Here is a 19,337-nt window from a genome sequence, read left to right as displayed (position 1 = left end):
TGCGACACAGGATTGAACTGAATAATAACACTAGAGTTGCTGCTAGTGGAGTCAACATTTGTTACATTGAGGGCCATTTTAAGTGTGTGTCGGTGGTGATAGTCAGAGGATCGAAAAAAAAGCTCGTGAGATTGCTCTGATACCATCTAATTAATGGGCAAGATGAAACAAAAGAAATTGAATGACTGTGAACTCAATATATATACAAGCCTATAATAGAGTTACTGAGATAGTACTCCTTCTATAGTGGAACAAACCAGAAATCAAGGAACTAAACAACAAACTCATATAATATTGGAAACAAGATAAATTTAAAATATAAGCTACAGTAAATTACAATTAACAACAGTAAATACTATTATGTGCTAATAATGAGGACATCATTGACGACGTAGATAAGTGAATAAATATCTCATCTATAGAAATATGACATGGCAGAACGATTAAAAAGAATACAATTTTTCTAGAGCAGTAAATATCTCATCTATCAAGACAAAATGACAATGGCAGAAACGATTTAAAAGAAACAACACAACTATGTGAGAAAGACAGTAGAGCTTGCAACACAATTTCCTATCACCAGCCAGCCTAATGTCTCTGTTATGAACTCAACAAAACGATACCTTGATTAAAATTCCAAATAAACTGATTACAATAGAAATGCAAAGAATATAGTCATAAAGTAAGGAAATAGTAACAGAAAGAAAGGAGATGAGTAGATAGAGCCATAGAGAAACATACGAGGGAGAGAGACCAGAGAGGAGAAGTTTCTACAAAATTCAACCTATCGCACTATCATAGAATCGTGCTATTTAACTAACCGAACTCCATTTTGCATTTCACATGCTAAGCCCATCAACCCGGGTCCCAAATGTAACTTTCCAGCCTATGTGGTGGTTTCTTCAATCCTTTTCTTTTGCTTAGTGGCTTTTCAAGCCCACTAACGTCAATCCCAACTTGTCTGCTACTTTCATTTGGCCCAAGCCCAATATCATTCATGACAATACCCCCATTCTAATACTAGCTGGATCTGCTGACTTTAAAACAAAGCTCAGTCAGTCTGATATGTTTGGTAGATCCTCGACTCAGAGGGCCTAAAGCCTTTGCTTTAGTTGCTTAGGCCTTGAGCCGCCACTGGGGGTTGATGATACATTAAAAGTTCTGGAAATGGGTGTTTTTGAGACGCTTATAAGCGTGGGAAGATCTAGACATTACAAGGTATATGTGCTGAAAAATAGCAGTTGTGGAGAAATTGTCATCAAACACTTGAACAAGGAGCAGGAGGCTGACCAGAATAGCTTCCGCGATCCTGCTACAAATGCAGGATTAGAGGTTCGGTATAAGTTGTCGCTGCTTGAGTGGCTTGCAGATGAGTACAGGAGATTTGGTTGCAGTCTAGAATGCATCACCAACAAGTCACAAGAAGGATCTCAGTTTTGCCGAGATTTTGGTGGCATTGGAGGAATCCTCCCCTATCCGAGATTTTGATGAGCTTTCTGATGATAGGGAGGTTTACGAAGACTCTGTATAGAAATTAACCAACTTCTCAAATTCCAGCGCAGCAGTGGAGCGGGAAGCCTGCACTGGTGTGCAAAGGCTGGCATCTGATTCATCCGTTCATGGTCAAATTGAAATATCTTTAGGATCCTGGCGGTGTAGTTATTCCTCATTAAGTTGTTCAATAAATTCGTCGCCACTAATTTCTCCTAGTGAACTTTTATTGCACTTGATCACAGCTTCAAAAGCATCGTCCTTATACACAGGACGCATCCCCCAAGCTTTGGTCTCCATTAGTGGCTTTAAATCCAGAAATACCATAATTTCTACCCAGTCGTTGGGACGACATGAAACCTTGTTCATCCTCATGTCTTCCAGAAAAGTAGCTGGTACGTAGGCAAGGAGAGTGTGCTCTGAACTCCGAATTTTATCACCTACTTTTACGCCAATAGAACTAATTAATTCGTTTTCCTTACCATCACATGTTGTGAACTTCAGCTTGACAGGAAATCCATATGTTCCTTGTAGGTAACCAACACCTTCAATGGAATGTTGCATATCAAAAACAATACAGAAAGCAAACCCCAAGAATCTTTCTGTGTACCAATTATAGGGAAGGGTCACTGAAACGTATTCCCCCAAGTTCTTATATGTAAACCAAACGGGAATCTCCGATCCCTTGGCGCAAATACTGAATCCACGATTTCCCGCGTATAGTCCCTGCTCCATTACAGGAATGTTATTTGTCAGCCATTAAGCAGTACTAAGATTCTTGAGGAAACTGGGAATACATACATATCCTTCTTTATCATATATATATATATATATATATATATATGCACATACACGTATATACATACGTGCATATGTGCATACATCAATACATACACATGAATGCACATACGTAGTTGGATTTGGTTCCTTTTATTTTCTTTTGGTTCCCCACCCGTAGTTCGACACCCGCTTTGGGCCCCGACTAATCCGGATTTGCGCCGCTATTTTATATTCTAAAGCTCCCTAACAAAGACAACTTCATACTCAGAGCTTGAACCTGATAACTCCAGTTAAAGATAAAGGAATATGTACCATTCCACCACAACATCAATTTGATGGTTAAATTTGGCTCCTTTTATTTTTCTATTTTTAATTTATGTTTTAAGTAATTAGAGATGAGGTAAGACATTGTAAGGATATTGGAATTGAACCAGAATTAGTAATCCTAAATAGTTTATGATTTAGTAGTTGCTAGTTTATCTAATTCATGTCTAAATAGGTTTGTAGTCAAATCATATAAAAATATGTTTTCTAGTTTCTACTCAAAGTTGGTTTTGTATATTATAAATGGGGGTGATGCTGCCTATTTTCTTAGATTGAGAAGCAGCCTAAATAAGTTTGAGATTAAATAAATTATGAGTGAATGATCAAACCATCCTACCTCCTTCTCTCTAGTTTGCTAGATTTCTTCGAGATAGTTGTTGTTGCATATTCACTTGTGGGTATAATTATTTTTGGGGTATTTGAATCCTTTCAAAGGAGTTAATTACCTTGAGCATGTTACTCCACAATGCATCAAGAATGTCAGCATCATGAAGTTGATGACATCCGCTAAGTGAAACTCGGCGCAACAGCGGATATTTGGCTAATTGATCAATGCTCTTCAAAGATGTACACTTATCGGCATGAACCTCTGCTATACCTCGAGGAAGCTTTGGAAAACTCTCAAGCCTCGTGCAGCCTACCAACTGAAGGACTCTAAGTCGAGTGAGACCGCTGATGCTTGCAGCTGAGATATTTGTAAAATCGTTGCCACCAAGATTCAATGCCACCAAAGATGATAAGAACCCAAGATTACACAGGGTGCCTCCATCTGAGATATTACAATCACTGATATTCAGATTAGTCAATGAAGAAAGACCTGATAAACTAGAAAAAACTCGACCCATGGAGCTCTGGCCTTTTCTTGGAAGCCAAGGGAAGAAGATTGAGCTCCTTACTTGTAAACCCAAAGCATTACATCCACGAAGAGATAAGTGCTTAAGGTTCTTAAGAAGAGAAATGGTGGACGGTATTGTCCGGATGGTTGTGTCATCACAGTGGAGCTCCTCTAAACCCACTAAAAATCCCAAGTCATCTGGTAAATTGTTAAGTTTTGAGCAACCAGACACATCAAGTATTTTCAGACATTTCAACCTTAAAATACTCTTTGGAAGACTCTCAATATGCTTGCACAAGCTTAGATTTATCACACTAACTCCAGATAGTTTTTCAACTGATGTCGGTAGTTCGCTCAAACCAGTCGCTTCCAAATACAGTTCTGATAAACGACTCATTTTCTCTTCTATTTCTAGGAATATTTTTAGCTTTGAGCAACCTGAAAGAATAAGAACCTCAAGTTTTTCCAATCGAATACTCTTCGGTAAGCTCTTTAAATTTTTGCAGTTCCTCAGATTGAGCAGGACTAGGCTTTTGAGATCTCTCGTAGAAAAATTGATTTCTATCAAACTTGTGTACTCTTCAAGAATCAAACTTTCAAGATTAGGGGTACCTGAAAAATCTGGGGTCCTTATTAGCTTTTGTGAATGGCTAAGGTTGATGTATTTCAATTTTCCGAGAATCTGTCACATGAAACAAAAAGAAAAAAGAAAAAGAAAAAGAAAAACCTTTAGCAATTTTAACAAATATCACATTTTAATTGATTCAATTAATATATAGGAAAAACAATGGGTAAGTTGATATAAACCTTGGAGCCATTCCAAAGTTGTATGACGCGGCTATGTTTCAACTTCAAACAAACGAGTTGTTCTCCCTGAAAGCTGCTTGGCAAACTTTTTGAAGGATATCCGTGCCAGTCAAGCCACTTCAACTCACCAGGAAGAATATCAGGACCCTGAGAAACATATGCATTCTTGAGTTTGAGAAACCTTAATCTGGTCATCTGCTTGAAGGCTGTGATACTAACATTCACTTCTTCAACATTAGGCAAGTTTAGTGATATGCCTTCGATATTTCCCGTGCCCTAATTAGCAAGAATAAAGGTGGATAATAAAGGAGAAAAAGTAAGGCAATGAAAATATATAGATGAAGCTACCGGCCATTTTATTGCTTGCACAAATTAGATAGGAAGTCATGTTTTTGCAAATACTTACCATATTTCTTTGAAGTACATGAGAAATGTCTTCGGACATCCATAACCTACTATATCTTCTTGGATCATCGGAAGCTTCTCGACGAACAATGTGCCAGCCCAATTCTTGTATCAATTGGTGCATTAAAATGTGACCTTTTGAAATGGTAATCAAAGATTTCTCCATGAGAACTTTTATGCCAATGGCAGGGCTGAAATTAAAACTCTTAAGTATTCTGGTCACTGAATCTTTCTTCTTCCCTGTAAGGAAACATGCAATGTCTAAGAATATCTTTTGCTCGATACTGTTGAGTCCATTGAAACTTGTTTCGAGTTTCTTCAATACTTCATTTTCTGGGATTTGTTGCAGTCGTTCAACTTCACTTCTCCATTCAGCCAAATCCCTTCCATACAAGAAACTGCCCAGGACTTTCAGAGCCAAGGGAAGTCCAGCAGTATGCCTTATCATTTGAGCTGAGAGATCCATGAATTCCTTCGTGGGATGGCTTTTCTTGAAGGCATACTGTTTAAAGAGTTGTACACTCTCATCGTCACTTAACATATTCATTCTGTATATCTTTTCCACATCATGCTTAACAAGTAAGTGTTTGTCTTTAGTTGTTATGATGATTCTACTTCCAGAACCAAACCATATACGATTCCCAACTAAAGCATCTAACTGATCTATGTGATCAACATCATCAAGAACAAGAAGAACCTTCTTGTACTGCAGTCTTTGTTTTTGCATATTAGCTCCTTCATATAAACTGTTGATCCTTAGATCTTTTATGACAAGGATCTCAGAAAGAAGTATCTCTTGCAAGCGCTCTAGGCCTTGTTTTGCTGAACGGTCTCTAACTTCATGAAGGAAACATGCACCTTCAAATTGGCTTGAAATATTATCATAAATAGCTCTTGCTAGAGTTGTCTTCCCTATTCCGCTCATACCCCATATTCCAACAAAACGAACTCCATCCGTCTCGGCCCCTAGCATTTTGTACACTTGTTGAACGCGAGACTCCATCCCAACAAGATTTTGAGCATTGCTTGCATGTGTATGACCACCCAACTTAGCCATTATATATTCCACAATACACTTTATAGCTCTAGCTTCATGCCTGCAAGCCAAAAAGAATGTCTCAAACTTTGTTATGAAATAGAAAACAGTTCATATATCAAACCACCTCTATCCTGCAAGGATGCGTAATGATAATTGATAAGTAATTGTTTAGATTACTGTTTGGTTAAATTTTCAATTGAACTGGATTTTCTGTTGTCTGACTTTGGCCTGAGTAAGTGTAATGTCCACATAATGTACCCAAAGAAACTTAAGTAAAAAAAAGGGCAGCCGGTGCACTAAGCTCCCGCTATGCGCGGGGTCCGGAAAGATCTATTGTACGCAACATTACCTTGCATTTCTGCAAGAGGTCGTTAAAATTGAATGTTGGGATAGAACTCATTTATGCACGGTTATGTAGAATCTTCAATCTCCTGCTCAATATTCAATATTCGCGCTTTTAATCGCAGCAAGTGGGTGATGATTTATCATCGAACTCAGTGAATTTCGTGTTACTTCATGTAATACTTTAACTATATGACTTGTTTACAATTGACAGTTTTTATGATAAGATGGAGGCTCTTTTGAGTCAGAACAAACACCCATAAAGGATGCTAAATTTTGCTCGCTGACTTCAAATATACAACACTTTTAATCTCTTTCAGGCATTTTAACAAACATGTAGGGGCATCTCAACGCCGACTTAACAGGCCTGGTTATTGGTATGGTTATTTCTAGAATCTCAACCAAAAGGAAAGATGGTTGTTGCAACTTTTGGATTAGTTAAGGAATGTACCTTCGGATCATAATTCAAAGTTGATGTTCGCCAAAATAAATATTTTTTGAACTATGTCCAGACCTAAGGTACATCCTTATGTATTACTATAGTAAACAAAAGGGAAAATGGTCACATTTAGATGAGGTAAATGCAGGGAGGAAGAGTTATAATTTTTAGTTTATAAGTTATGGATTCTACAAAATGTAGCTTAGTGAAATTTTTAGGCCAAGGTTAGGTTTTGCCGAACTTGCAAATGGTGTAGCTCCGCCCGGTGGTATGCCACCTCACCGCCCCGACCCATTTGACCTCCAAGTTAAAATGACATCAATAAAGATATAATTTTAAACATGTTATAATGTTGTTCTGACCATAACAATATGTTATTAAAGAGAGTCTAATTTTACTCTAATTATTATATTAAGGACAGAACAAAATTAAAAGTTAAATTGATTCTAGATATATAAATATTTTACTATGTTTTGCAACAAACTTAAAACGAAAGAGTGTAGATGCATGAGATACCCATTGACAGTATTTGACAAATCCCAACCAGATAAATTAGCTGCTTCCTCCAGTGCTGCTCTCCATTTTTGCACCTTGTTATCCTTGAAACAGTTGACTTCATGTTTGCTAAATGCTTCTCTAAAGCTGGATTTTTGTTTCCTTACTGTTGATGGATTTACATCGTAGAATATCGGAAACACAATTTGTCCTTTTAAATTTTTGCATTCCATGATCTTCATTAATTCATCTAAACACTATCTTGAATTAGCATAGTTTTTGGAAAAGATGATCAAAGCTATACGCGACTTTTCAATTGCTCTCATAAGATTAGGTGATATGGAGTCGCCTTTCTCTAATTTCTCGTCATCTTTGAATGTGTTGATCCCCTTTTGATCCAAAGCAATATAGAGATGATCAATAAATGTTTTACGTACATCTTCACCTCTAAAACTTAAGAAAACGTCGTAACTCCATCGAATTATAATATTATCTGTGGATGAAAGATCAGGAGGAGGAGAAAGCAAAGAGCTTTTCTGTTGATTCATTCTCATGGCTGAATAATAAGTAAATTACCACACAAAAACTTGACTATAATTGTGTTAAGAAAAAATTGTCTAAGTGAGGACAATAAAATTAAACAAGAAGCTCTACGATCACAATAATAATGCATGCCAGTGACTAAATATATTTATGGTCACAAGCAAATATTAGTACGTAGTAGTACTGAGGTTTGAAGGTAACTTCCATTATTATCATTATACACGGCAAAATGTGTGGTACAAAACTCAACATCCAAGTTGAAAGTTCTAAAATTGATTTTAGAGGAACTCTTCTTCTTCTTCCACGAAAGTGTATATGTGGTAAAATTAAGTTGACAAAGTCTGTGGTAACCCAATAATTAAAAGTAGTCGATGTCCTCGTCAAAACCATCTAGATACTTGGTAGACTAAACCTACAAATGAATCTGGCACGTGTATATGGTAAAATCAGTTCATATTAAATGTTCGGATGACAGAGTGACAAGCGGAATCGGGGGAGAGGGCAGACGGAAGATGAAGCGAGTGAAAATCAAGTCCGAGGACAATAGCTTCGGTTGGCACCGGGTAGATCTCAAAGGGAATATTATCAACGAGAGCAAACGAATACTTGTCACCAGATGACATTCAATAAAGAATATTCCTCAGCATCAAATACGCGGTCGTTACAGAGTATTTTGGCATTGATGACTATAACGACCCGCCCGATCGTTTTGAGTATTATAGCTTTGTTCCCCTATTTACTGCTTATCCTGTGTTCAATTATAATTATGTGACTTGCTGGAGAGGTTTCAGAATGAATTAGAATACGTAGTTCCAAGATTTAAAGTGTAAGTTGAAATAGGTGACCGGATGTTGACTTATATGTAAACGACCCCGGAATATAGTTTTGATGATTCCAATTGCTCCGTATGGTGATTTTGGACTTAGGAGTGTGTCCGAAAAATTATTTGGAAGTCCGTAGTTAAATTAGGCTTGAAATGGCGAAAATAGGAATTTAAAGTTTGAAAGTTTGACCGGGAGATTGACTTTTTGATATCGGAGTCGGAATCCAATTTTGAAAATTTGATTAGGTCTGTTATTTCATTTATGACTTGTGTGCAAAATTTGAAGTTAATCGGACTCGATTTGATAGGTTTCGGCATCGAAAGTAGAAGTTGAAATTTGTTAGTTTTTATTAGGCTTGAATTGGGGTTCGATTTGTGGTTTTTGCATTGTTTGATGTGATTTTAGGCCTCGACTAAGTTCGTATAATATTTTAGGACTTGTTGGTATATTTGGCTGAGGTCCCGGGGGCCTCGGGTGAGTTTCGGGTGACAAAATGGTCGCATATGTGACCTGGGCTAAGGAGGGCAGTAGTCGCAGAAGCGGCCAGGTGGACCGCAAAAGCGGGACGCACCTGCGATGGGACGATCGCAGAAGCGGAGAAAGGGAAGGGGAGTTGGCTTCGCAAAAGCGATGGAAATGTCTCATATGCGAAAGACAGGACCGCAAAAGCGGCCTCGCAGAAGCAACCTCACAGAAGCGAGGAATTTAGTCGTAGGTGCGAAAGCACTGGGCAGTGTACAAAATAGAGGAGTTCCGACATTTTTGCCATTTTTGGTCATTTCCAACACAGGTTGAGGCGATTTTTCAGAGACAATTCACAGGAAAACTTGAGGTAAGTGACTTATGATCATTGTTAGTTAATAATATTGAATTATCATCGAATATTCCGACTAGATTACGTGTTTTTGAGGTGCAATTTGAGGATTTGGGCCTAGGGATTTGAAATAAGATTTAAGGATTTGAAGGTCAAGTTGATGTCGGAATTTGGTAATTTAGTGTGGTTGGACTCGTGGTTGAATGAGCGTTCATATTTTGTAACTCTTGCCGGGTTCCGAGACGTGGGCCCCACTGACGACTTTTGAGTTGAATTTCGAATTTTGTTGGAAAATTAGTATTTTCATATGGAATTAATTCCTATAATTTGTGTTGACTGTATCGAATTAATTGTGACTAGATTCGAGGCGTTCAGAAGCCGATTCGCGAGGCAAAGGCATATTAGAATAAAGAATTTCACGGTTTTAGGCAAGCAACACTTCTAAACTTAGTTTTGAGGGTATGAATCCTTGAATTACGTGTTATATGAATTGTTTGGAGGTGACGCAAATGCTAGGTGACGGGCGTGTGGGTGTGCACCATAGAAATTGTGATTTAAATAAATTCCGTAGAGTTGCATAATCAAAGAATCATGTCATTATTCACATGTTCCCCACATGTTAGAGAAATCGAGCTGAGACTAGTATTAAAGATCATGTTTAAGCTACATGCCAATATTTTGGGACCCACAGGGTCGTGTTGTTGTTGAATTAATTGTTTTAAAATATAAATTTCATATGCAGTCATGCTCATCCATTTGTGAGGATATTTATGGGATCGAGCTGCACGCCGTAGCAGGCCATATTGGCTTTATATATATTATTATATGGATCGGAATTGCACGCCGCAGCAGGCCTTATAGGCTTTATTATTATGGGATCGGACTGCACGCCGCTGTAAGCCATATTGGTTTTTATATAGCGCTTGGGATGAAGGAGCCCTTCCAGAGTCTGCACTCCCCACAGTGAGCACAATTGATGTTTATACTTGGGATGGACTTCCCAGGGCATGGGATTGCCTTATTTATTTATTTATTTATTTATTTATATTAGGGATGAATCTTCAGTGGGCATAGATCTTGCCCGAAGCATTTATATTATTGGGATGAATTTTTCCTCACATAGATCTTGCCTAATTATATATATTTGGGGATGGATCTTCCCCTGGGCTGGATTGGCCTTATACAGTACTGAGTGACTGACTGACAGTTGTGTATATATATATGGGATGGATCTTCCCTGAGCTGGATTGACCATATATAGTACTGAGTGATTGAGTATTTTGAAATTGTGAGTACACGAGGTTTCCACTTAGGTGCATCACATACAACATGTGTATTGGCATGTAGATATAGAGATGTCATATTCCTCATATCATTCGGGATTGATCTATTTTACTTGTATTGAGTTTAACTGCTAAACTTGAAAGCATGCCTACATTATTGTACTGTTATTTTTATATTGTACTGTACCTGTTGAGCTCGTCGCTACTTTCAGCTCAAAGGTTAGTCTTGTTACTTATTGAGTACATGTGGTCGGTTGTACTTATACTAGACTCTGCACTTCGTGTGCAGATCCAGCTACTTCCGGATACGACGGTTGCTAAATTTCAGAGTTTCATCTGTTGGAGACTATCGAGGTAGCTGCTTGGTGTCCGCAGACCTTGACTCTCTTTCCTTTTAGTTGTTTGTACTGTTCTATATTTTCAGACAGTATTTTATCAGTCAGACTATGTTATCATTTAAATGCTCATGTATTTAGTGACACCGGATTTTGGGAGTGTATTTGTATCAGTATATGTGGGATTTTCTATTAAATCTAAATATTATATTTTCAAACTTGAAAGATTATAGTGGTTTATTGAGATTATCGGCTTGCCTAGTTTTGAGATAGGCGTCATCACGACATGCGAATTTTGGGTCGTGACAATGACCCGTCGTTACATATTCATCAATGACCCCCATTATTGTCATTTAAGAGGGGCTTGATCCTAGGACCTTATTCCCTAGATATAGCTATAAATAGTGGCTTCAACAACCATTGTAGGACACAAAAATTTCTGACAAACTGATGTTATACACTATTCCCGAGTTAAATAATACTTTATTTTACGTTTAATATTGTTCTTACTGTTACCTTCGGAAGCCTTGCTCCCAAAATTAAGCTATCTGCTATTTATCTCGATTTCAACACTAAGTCTTATATTTTATTTAATTCATTTATCATTTTTGGATCAAATCAGTTCGCTTGTCTATAAACCACGTAACAAATTCAACTGTACTATTTTACGGGTAAACCGTAAGAAACTTGTAAGAATGGTTGGATATATTAACTTTATTATGGATTTAACTTATACCTTTACCGTAATTGTTTGTAGTTAGTAATTTTTGACGTAACCTGATTTGATTCTATCACACTTTTAGTGCATATAGAAAGTTATCTCTAGCTTTATTTACAAGTGCATATAGAAAGTTATCTCTAGCTTTATTTACATTTGACATCTATTTCTTACTTTTTTCGAACAAATAAGGGAACAAATCGAAGTTGTCTTTCAAATTTGTTTTTTTTTCTTTTAATGACATGTCCCATTAATTGTGAAAACACATGAGGGTTCATTTTGTACGTGTATGCTTTCCAAATGTTCTTCAAAAGCTAAAGCGATTGAGCTTTTTGAATTTAATTAAGTTATATATAAGAGCGGGCGAAGAATATAAGTTACGGGTTTGGACGAAAATAGTAGTTTTTGTTTGGATTACGTGTTTATATTAAATTTTTTTATTAAATATATATAAATATTTAATTGTGAACCCAATAATTAAGACAAATTATAAGTTCAGTGGCAAGTTCAGAACCCATGAACTTCAAATTCTGCCTTCGTCTCTGGTTATATACATTATATTATAATTTTTATCAAATTCCAACTTATACTATTAAATACACTTCTCATATACTACCTTTTTTCATCCTTAAGGAGTTAAAGTTGGACGGGGAAATTCAGAAATATTCAGATTTACAATTATTAATTGAAAATTAGTCATAGTTTCAAAATCAATGGAAATTGAGCCACTTTTTTATGTGAAAATAAAATTTGAATAAAAATACCCTTAAAAATTCGGAAAAATACCAGCATAATATGTTGGGGTTCAATTTTTATACATATGAGATTCCAACATATTGTACTGGAACTCATTATGTGTCAGAGTTCCAACATAGAAAAAGTTATACGTTAAAGTCCATAATCAAGCATATTATGCTGGAACTTTTTGTGTTTCGTACTTTTGTCTAAATTTATCTCCGCAATAAATAATGACTATTTTTCAATAACTTTGCAAACGCTGATTATCTTTTAATAACCACCCATAAAAATGACTGCCATGCCATTTTTGACGACTTGGACTGGTCATTTTTAAAGAATGAAACGGACTCCAGTTCAGAATTCCCAAATAGCGGGTCTTTAGCGAGCCCAAAAATATTTAATTTATGTTTTCAATTATTTATTTATTTTTTTGGTGGAAAAGAATGTGACTTCTATATTATGATATATTGCTTTACGTAATAATGTGCATAATAACATATGGTTTTCTCTTTCCCTCGCCATTGTTAATTATCCACTCAATCACCGGAGTATTTGCACCGGCCGCCGGACAGCGATCGGTTCCCGTGGTAACCATTTCCTATATATGCTCATGTAATCGTAGATGAATATGTTTTCATGGTAACATTTATATCTATTTTTCTTTATCCATTTCTTAATTCTTGGTAAATTGCACTAAAATCGTGATCAATAATGATTATTCCAATTTTATTCTTTTATTCCATTTTAATGGTGCTTCCTTAATTTTATGTTTATTATTTTCACATGCTTCAGAGGCGGACGTAGGATTCAAATGTGATGTGCTTCAACATTAAGGTTGTAAGCATTAATGACATTGTACTTTTGACATTAGGGAATCGGAATTTGATACTAGTTAAAATTTTTAGTGATTTTTTTTCACACACGCACACATATCATATTCGTGTCAAAAATACTAGATTCAGTTGAACTGTTTAATGGCTCCTTCCGCCTCTGCAAGTTATATTGTTGAATATGCAAAATGCAAGTTTTGATGGTCTATAGAGCTGCTTGTTCTTGAATGAAACAGTACTCTGTCAGATAATTAATTATTTGTGTAATAAATATGAAGAATCATTTGTTTTGTGTATCTCTATCCAATTTGGGATCAGATTTTAAGAAAAACTTAAGCTTTAGATTTCAATGACACTGTGATTTCACATTTTTATATTAAGATATCCGAGAAGTCGGGTAGCCAGTGTCCAAATGATGTGTAATTATATTGCTGAACTTCTGTTCTTTTGAAATAATAAAAGGAATCAGAAAAATGACTCTGCCTCCGCACTACATATTATGTATCTGGCTACTTTATTAGCTCTTATGCGATTAAAAAGTAAAACGTTGCAGAAATCATAAGGCCTAAGAGATGGAAATGTTAAAAGATTTTTTGTGACGGTTTATGGATGATTTTTTGAGAAGCTCACAAGATTGAAAGAATACGAAATGCATTACGTGAAATTTGTTGCATGTCTTTTTCCAGGTTCTGTTGGGTAACAAAATTAAGTTCTTGGGGTTCTGATTTTGCTGCATATGGCGAGAAAAGCTCTTGGTGCTTTAAAAGACTCCACAATGGTTGGGATTGCCAAGGTTAACAGCGAGTACAAGGTGAATTACATCTTTGAATATACTATTATTAGTGCTATAGTCTTAATTTTGAGTTAGAAAAACCATTAATTAAGAATGTTTTTTTCCTTCAGAAACTAGATGTTGCTATACTCAAAGCCACAAACCATGTCGAACTACTGCCAAAGGAAAAGCACGTACGAAGTAAGTTCAATTTTAACTCTGCACATTATTGACATTGAAATTAAAGCTTTCTGTCAATATTTAGTGGTCTCAGCAGCATATAACTTCCATTACTCAAAGGCTGAGGCAACCTTCAAATGTCTCTTTTATTTCCTTTTAGGAATTATGGGCTTCTAATTTGGACTCAGCCTTTTGTTATCCAATTCAGATGATGTGTCCAATTAATATGTTTTTCAGTGTTATATATGAACCTTTTGACTTGACATATAAAAATACTTTGTCATACATTTGTTTTCCTTTTGCGTTTAAATGGTTACTGCACAATGTACTCAACTTCTTCTTTTTGCAGCTCTTTTTAATGCAGTTTCAAGCAACAGACCTCGAGCAGATGTTTGCTATTGCTTACATACTCTTTCCAAGAGGCTCACCAAAACGCGTACTTGGCAAGTATGATCCATTTACACCATGCTATTTGTTTTATTTGCTTTACTTCAATGCATTGAGTTCCTTTTGCTGATGGCTGTTTCTTTTACAATTCTCGCCTTCACAGTCTTGTGTTAAATAATTACATGTAGATCATATGTATTTTTCTACTGACAGACTCTTATATTCTTTTTTTTTTGTTTGTTGTTTGATTTCCTTGTTCAGGTTGCACTAAAAACGTTAATTGTTATTCATCGTGCTATGAGGGAAGTCGATGTTTCCTTTCTTCAAGAGCTTGTTAATTATACTGCTCATAGAGGCCATTTGTTAAACCTAACACATTTCAAGGATGATACAAGCACCAATGGTACATATTCCTATCATTTTTGTTTATAGTATGCAAATAATTACTACTACTAAAATATGAGAAACTGACCAAGTGGATTTTTCTGATTTTGATTGTGAAGCATGGGACTATTCGACTTGGATTCGTTCTTATGCTTTATATCTGGAAGAATACCTTGAATGCTTCTGCATTATGAGATATGATTTTCAGAGAGAACGGAAGGTATATATGCCATTTTGCATTGAATAAAACTAGCTATAATGTTATGAAATATTCATTTCCCGAACTCTTTTGGAATGTATCTCAATATCTCTCATCACTCCTAAAAATCAATAGCCATATCAAGTTTTCTCAATGCAATTGTTAAGTCTTTTATTTTGTTATGAAATATTCATGTCCCGGACTCTTTTGGAATGTATCTCAATATCTGTCATCACTCCTAAAAATCAATAGCCAAATCAAGTTTTCTCAATGCAATTGGTAAGTCTTTTATTTTGTTATGAAACTGTTGTTGATTGTAAACAGAGAATCAAGGAGCTAAACACCCCAACCTTGATAGAAACAATACCTGCTTTACAACAACTGCTCTCTCGCCTTCTTGATTGTCAGGTGATGGATCAATTAATTACTGAGTAATCATTTGAAATCTCTGTTCCTTTTTATATTTTGGTTCACGTATATGTCGTCCTATAATGTTCTGGTACCAATACATTTCCTTTGCTTTAGAGGAATAATGACTGTTATATTTTCAGCCAGTGGGAGCAGCTCAATATAATTTCTTGATTCAGCATGCCCTTTCAATTGTGAGTTGCTGACCGTCCTTTCACTAAACACCAGTAACTTCATTTGGCTTTAATGCTTTCCACACTTAAAAAAATCAACTTTTCATTTACTGATTTACATTTTGTTCAATACAGGTTGCAGCAGAAAGTGCGAGTCTATATGTAGCAATTGCTGATGGGATGCTTAACCTGGTGGACAAGGTATGATACAGACCAAATGTTTGCGATACTGGATGGATCTATGTGAAAAACAAAAGGCATTGACTAATAACCTTTTACAGTTTTTTGAGATGCAACGTCATGATGCAGTCAGAGCACTTGAAATTTATCGAAGGGCAGGAGACCAGGTATGTGCATTTTCTATGTACATACGCCTATTCAGATCTACTTATTGTGCATATTATGTTTTAATACTCAGAAATATGTGTGATGCAGGCAGTTAAGCTATCTGAGTTCTTTGAGATATGCAGGAACCTTGACTTTGGACGAGGGCAGAAATATGTTAAAATTGAAAAGGTAATCCAGTTAGTCTTTGTATCTTTCTCCTTTTGCTCCATGTTTCTTCCCCTTGATTCGTATATTCTCATAATCTTAAACTACAAACAAGTACTCCTATCAGATTTCTAAGTATGTTGGACAATGTTCTTTTGCTCCTATTTTACAGACTTTATATAGTAATGCTGACGTTTCTTGTTGTAACATGCTATTTCTTCTCTCTAAATAATAAATACAGCCGCCTGAATCATTCATAACAGCAATGGAAGAGTACTTGATGGATGCACCAAAACCTCTTATGATTACATGGAGGCCGGTACGTTGTAAAGAATTCAATTGAAAAATCTTGTGGTTAGAATTTCAATCTGTTATAAGGTACTAAATTTTACATATAGTTCTGTTGTTCTCAATGTTCTCACATAGCAGACAAAACCTGTCCATTTACATGGCTGTTTGTTATTTGAGTCCTGGAAATTTACACCTTTCTGTAATTGCAATTCGATATGATAGAAGCTGCTATTATCAAAACCTTCTTTCATATCAATTCTTGAGAGCCCTAAGGCTTTGGCCTGGGAAGTGCTTATGGAATATATGAGAGCTTTATTCACTATAAGAGTAAAGTCACAAAAATATATTTCTTGTCACATTGAAGTAATTGAACTTTACTCACAGTAAAGTTACTAAGCTTTATCCATTGTAACGACAAAACATACCCATCGAGGTTACCTTATTGCTACAGTGGGTAAAATTCAGTGCTCTTTCGTGAAATTGACCCCCACAGACGTAACAAGTTTATAGTCTTATTTCTGGAATTTCTTCTTTTTTTTCTTATGCCAACAGGATGATGACGACAGAAGTACCAAGGTCATTGCTGTTCCTGAATCCAAACCAGCTGGGGCTGATCAAGAGCAAGAAACTGAAATACAAACGAAAGAAGAGAGTAATACTGAGACTCCAGCCCCACCCCTCATTCCTGACCTTTTAGTAAGGACTTCTTGACCTAAGTTAATTACTTCCAAATGGAAAATGATATTTCCTAATGATCCACCGTAGCTAATTATAAATGTTTATAGTCTTTTGATGAACCAAGTCAAGAATCGGCTGCTCTGGAAGATAACAACGCCCTAGCTTTAGTTATTAGTACACCTGGTATATCTTTCTTGCTTTTTTTCACTTCTTTATATTTGTACTTACCAATGCAGAGGGATCCAAGTTTTTCTTCTAAATGTGCTCATTATGTTATGTGTAGAGGAGTTGTCAAATTCTTTGAGCAGTTCAGAACAAAGTAGTGAACCAACAGGTTGGGAATTGGAACTCGTTACAGCATCAACTTCTAACCAGGGGCCGTCCACAGATAATAAGCTGGTTAGCCTTTCATTAACAGCAGACCTACTCAAAAAAACTATGTTGTGATTGGCATTATATTAAATTTGTGATAATTTTCTACTTCCTGGCGAAATTGCTTATTCATTAATTTATGAGATTGCAGAAAGAGCATTGTTTTGAATTAGTGTTTCTTTTACTTTGCTTGATTAAATAATGTTCCTGCCAACTTAAGAAGTTGCAATGGTAATAATACTCTCCATCTTGCTATTTTACTTAAGAAGTTGCAACGGTAATAATACTCTCCATCTTGCTATTTTACTTGCTAGCCACATTGATCAATCCGTGGAGATTCCATAGGATATGAAATCACTCTATATAGAAATATATTTATCTAGCTGTGGTTATTCTCCATGCCTGTTTCTGCATGATGAAAACAAGAAAGCTTTCAAAGTGATAATCATGCTTTTAAATATTGAGCACATCTTCAAATTTTGACACAAAATCCTTACTCTAGTCTTCTCAAGTTGTGTGGCACATTCATTTGAAGGCCTAATCTAGTTGATCCCCCAGCTCGTCACATCTCTCAGACCTTTTGCTTCTTGTTCTCTTACACTAAGGTGTAAGAGAACATTTACACCATCAGGCCAATTAATAGATATCTACTTGTAATTGCCTATATAAAGCGGAACCATTAACCAGGAAAATAGCCTGCTAAAATAAGCTAAATTACATAGAATTATTTGCATTGTTAGTGTATACTAAGTTTAATCCATTCTTGTATTTATCGTCTAACCAATTCATAAGCAATTCTCCAGCCACCTTACTTCTTTTCTTTGTCATAATTTAGTGTGTAGTTGTATCAGCTAATTAGACTAGTCCATCAATATCGTCCTCAGTGTACTCATGGAACTTTGACATTATCCTTTTCCAATGACTTACTCATTATGTTTGAAATGCTTTATCTTATTTCCAGATACAAGGGGGTGTACTAGATAGATCAAAGTTGGATAATCTATATGATACAGCATTGGCAAGACAGAATATAAATGACCCTTACAATAGGGATGTTTCATCTAATCCGTTTGAGGTAGCCGATAATTCCCAGGATGCATTTTATAGTTCAAGCAACTCTGGAACAAGTGATGCACAAAAGGCTGCTATGGCTCAATACCATGACTATATGGTTTTAATGCAACAACAGATGGCCAATATGTCTCAATCACAAGAACCATTCATGGGACAACAACAAATTTCTGGAATTCCCGGTCAACATGAAGCCTTAATGCAGCAGCAAATGGCTGCTATCGTGTCTCTACAACAGCAAAATGCTGTTATAACTCAACAACAAAATGCTGGAAAGAATCAACAACAAGAAACACAAATGCAAGAAAAGATAGCTGATGTGCCTCAGCAACTAGAAGGACCAGCATTGGTTAAAAATGACACAAATCCATTTGGGAATCCTTTCACTGACCAAGATGTTACAACTTATAATCCCTCTCAGGATCACTCTCATGTGTCTCAAAATCAAAACTCACAGGCTAGCTTAATATAAAATCATTTTTCAAAGAGAAAAGATGGTATTTGGAAATGCAAGAAATTAGACTGTTGATAAGATGGAATAACCAATATGTAATTCAGTTAGATTTATTTGGCTGGTTGTTCTAGTCATAGTGACAGTAAGGGGCTGCTATATTTCTTGGCAATTATACATGTTGATCCCATGTACCTCATGTTTGTGTTAGTAGTAAATGTAAATAATAATCGAACAGAGTATTAATCAGAAAATGTTCTTTCCTCCTCTCTCAATAGAATACTGAATAATCTTTCAAATATAGTGCCGAGCTAAAGTAAGGTTGGGGTTTTTTCCAGCCAAAATGTGCACTTTTGGCTCAATTATTTCCATTGGTGTGTTGTTTTTAGCATTCGCTAAATGGACTTATAAATCGTTATCGGTAATTGCAAAATAAT

At 36.0% G+C, this 19,337-nt stretch overlaps 2 protein-coding genes across 2 annotated transcripts; one reads left to right on the top strand and one right to left on the bottom strand.

Annotated features, from left to right (window-relative positions):
* Positions 1-161: 161 nt before the first annotated feature.
* LOC104096104 (TMV resistance protein N-like) lies at positions 162-7,611 on the bottom strand. The gene is made up of 5 exons (XM_018770776.3): positions 6,979-7,611; positions 4,644-5,739; positions 4,238-4,513; positions 3,042-4,112; positions 162-2,217 (listed from the first exon to the last, which is right to left on the bottom strand). The coding sequence occupies exons 1-5, from the start codon at positions 7,197-7,199 to the stop codon at positions 1,660-1,662; spliced, it is 3,222 nt and encodes a 1,073-aa protein (XP_018626292.1). The 5' UTR covers positions 7,200-7,611; the 3' UTR covers positions 162-1,659.
* A 5,032-nt stretch (positions 7,612-12,643) lies between these two features.
* LOC104096105 (putative clathrin assembly protein At5g35200) lies at positions 12,644-19,199 on the top strand. The gene is made up of 16 exons (XM_009602412.4): positions 12,644-12,799; positions 13,729-13,853; positions 13,946-14,015; positions 14,344-14,441; positions 14,643-14,784; positions 14,885-14,985; positions 15,289-15,372; positions 15,516-15,566; positions 15,681-15,746; positions 15,827-15,892; positions 15,981-16,061; positions 16,279-16,356; positions 16,881-17,024; positions 17,114-17,189; positions 17,290-17,405; positions 18,340-19,199. Exons 2-16 carry the CDS (start codon positions 13,779-13,781, stop codon positions 18,919-18,921), a joined length of 1,830 nt encoding a protein of 609 aa, XP_009600707.1. The 5' UTR covers positions 12,644-12,799; positions 13,729-13,778; the 3' UTR covers positions 18,922-19,199.
* The last annotated feature ends 138 nt before the right edge of the window (positions 19,200-19,337 follow it).

The sequence above is a fragment of the Nicotiana tomentosiformis genome, chromosome 6 (genome assembly GCF_000390325.3).
Source record: "Nicotiana tomentosiformis chromosome 6, ASM39032v3, whole genome shotgun sequence".
In the NCBI taxonomy this organism is placed as follows: Eukaryota; Viridiplantae; Streptophyta; class Magnoliopsida; order Solanales; family Solanaceae; genus Nicotiana; species Nicotiana tomentosiformis.
The sequence above is the reverse complement of the archived record's forward strand: the minus strand, read 5'-3'. Positions and strand labels throughout refer to the sequence as shown.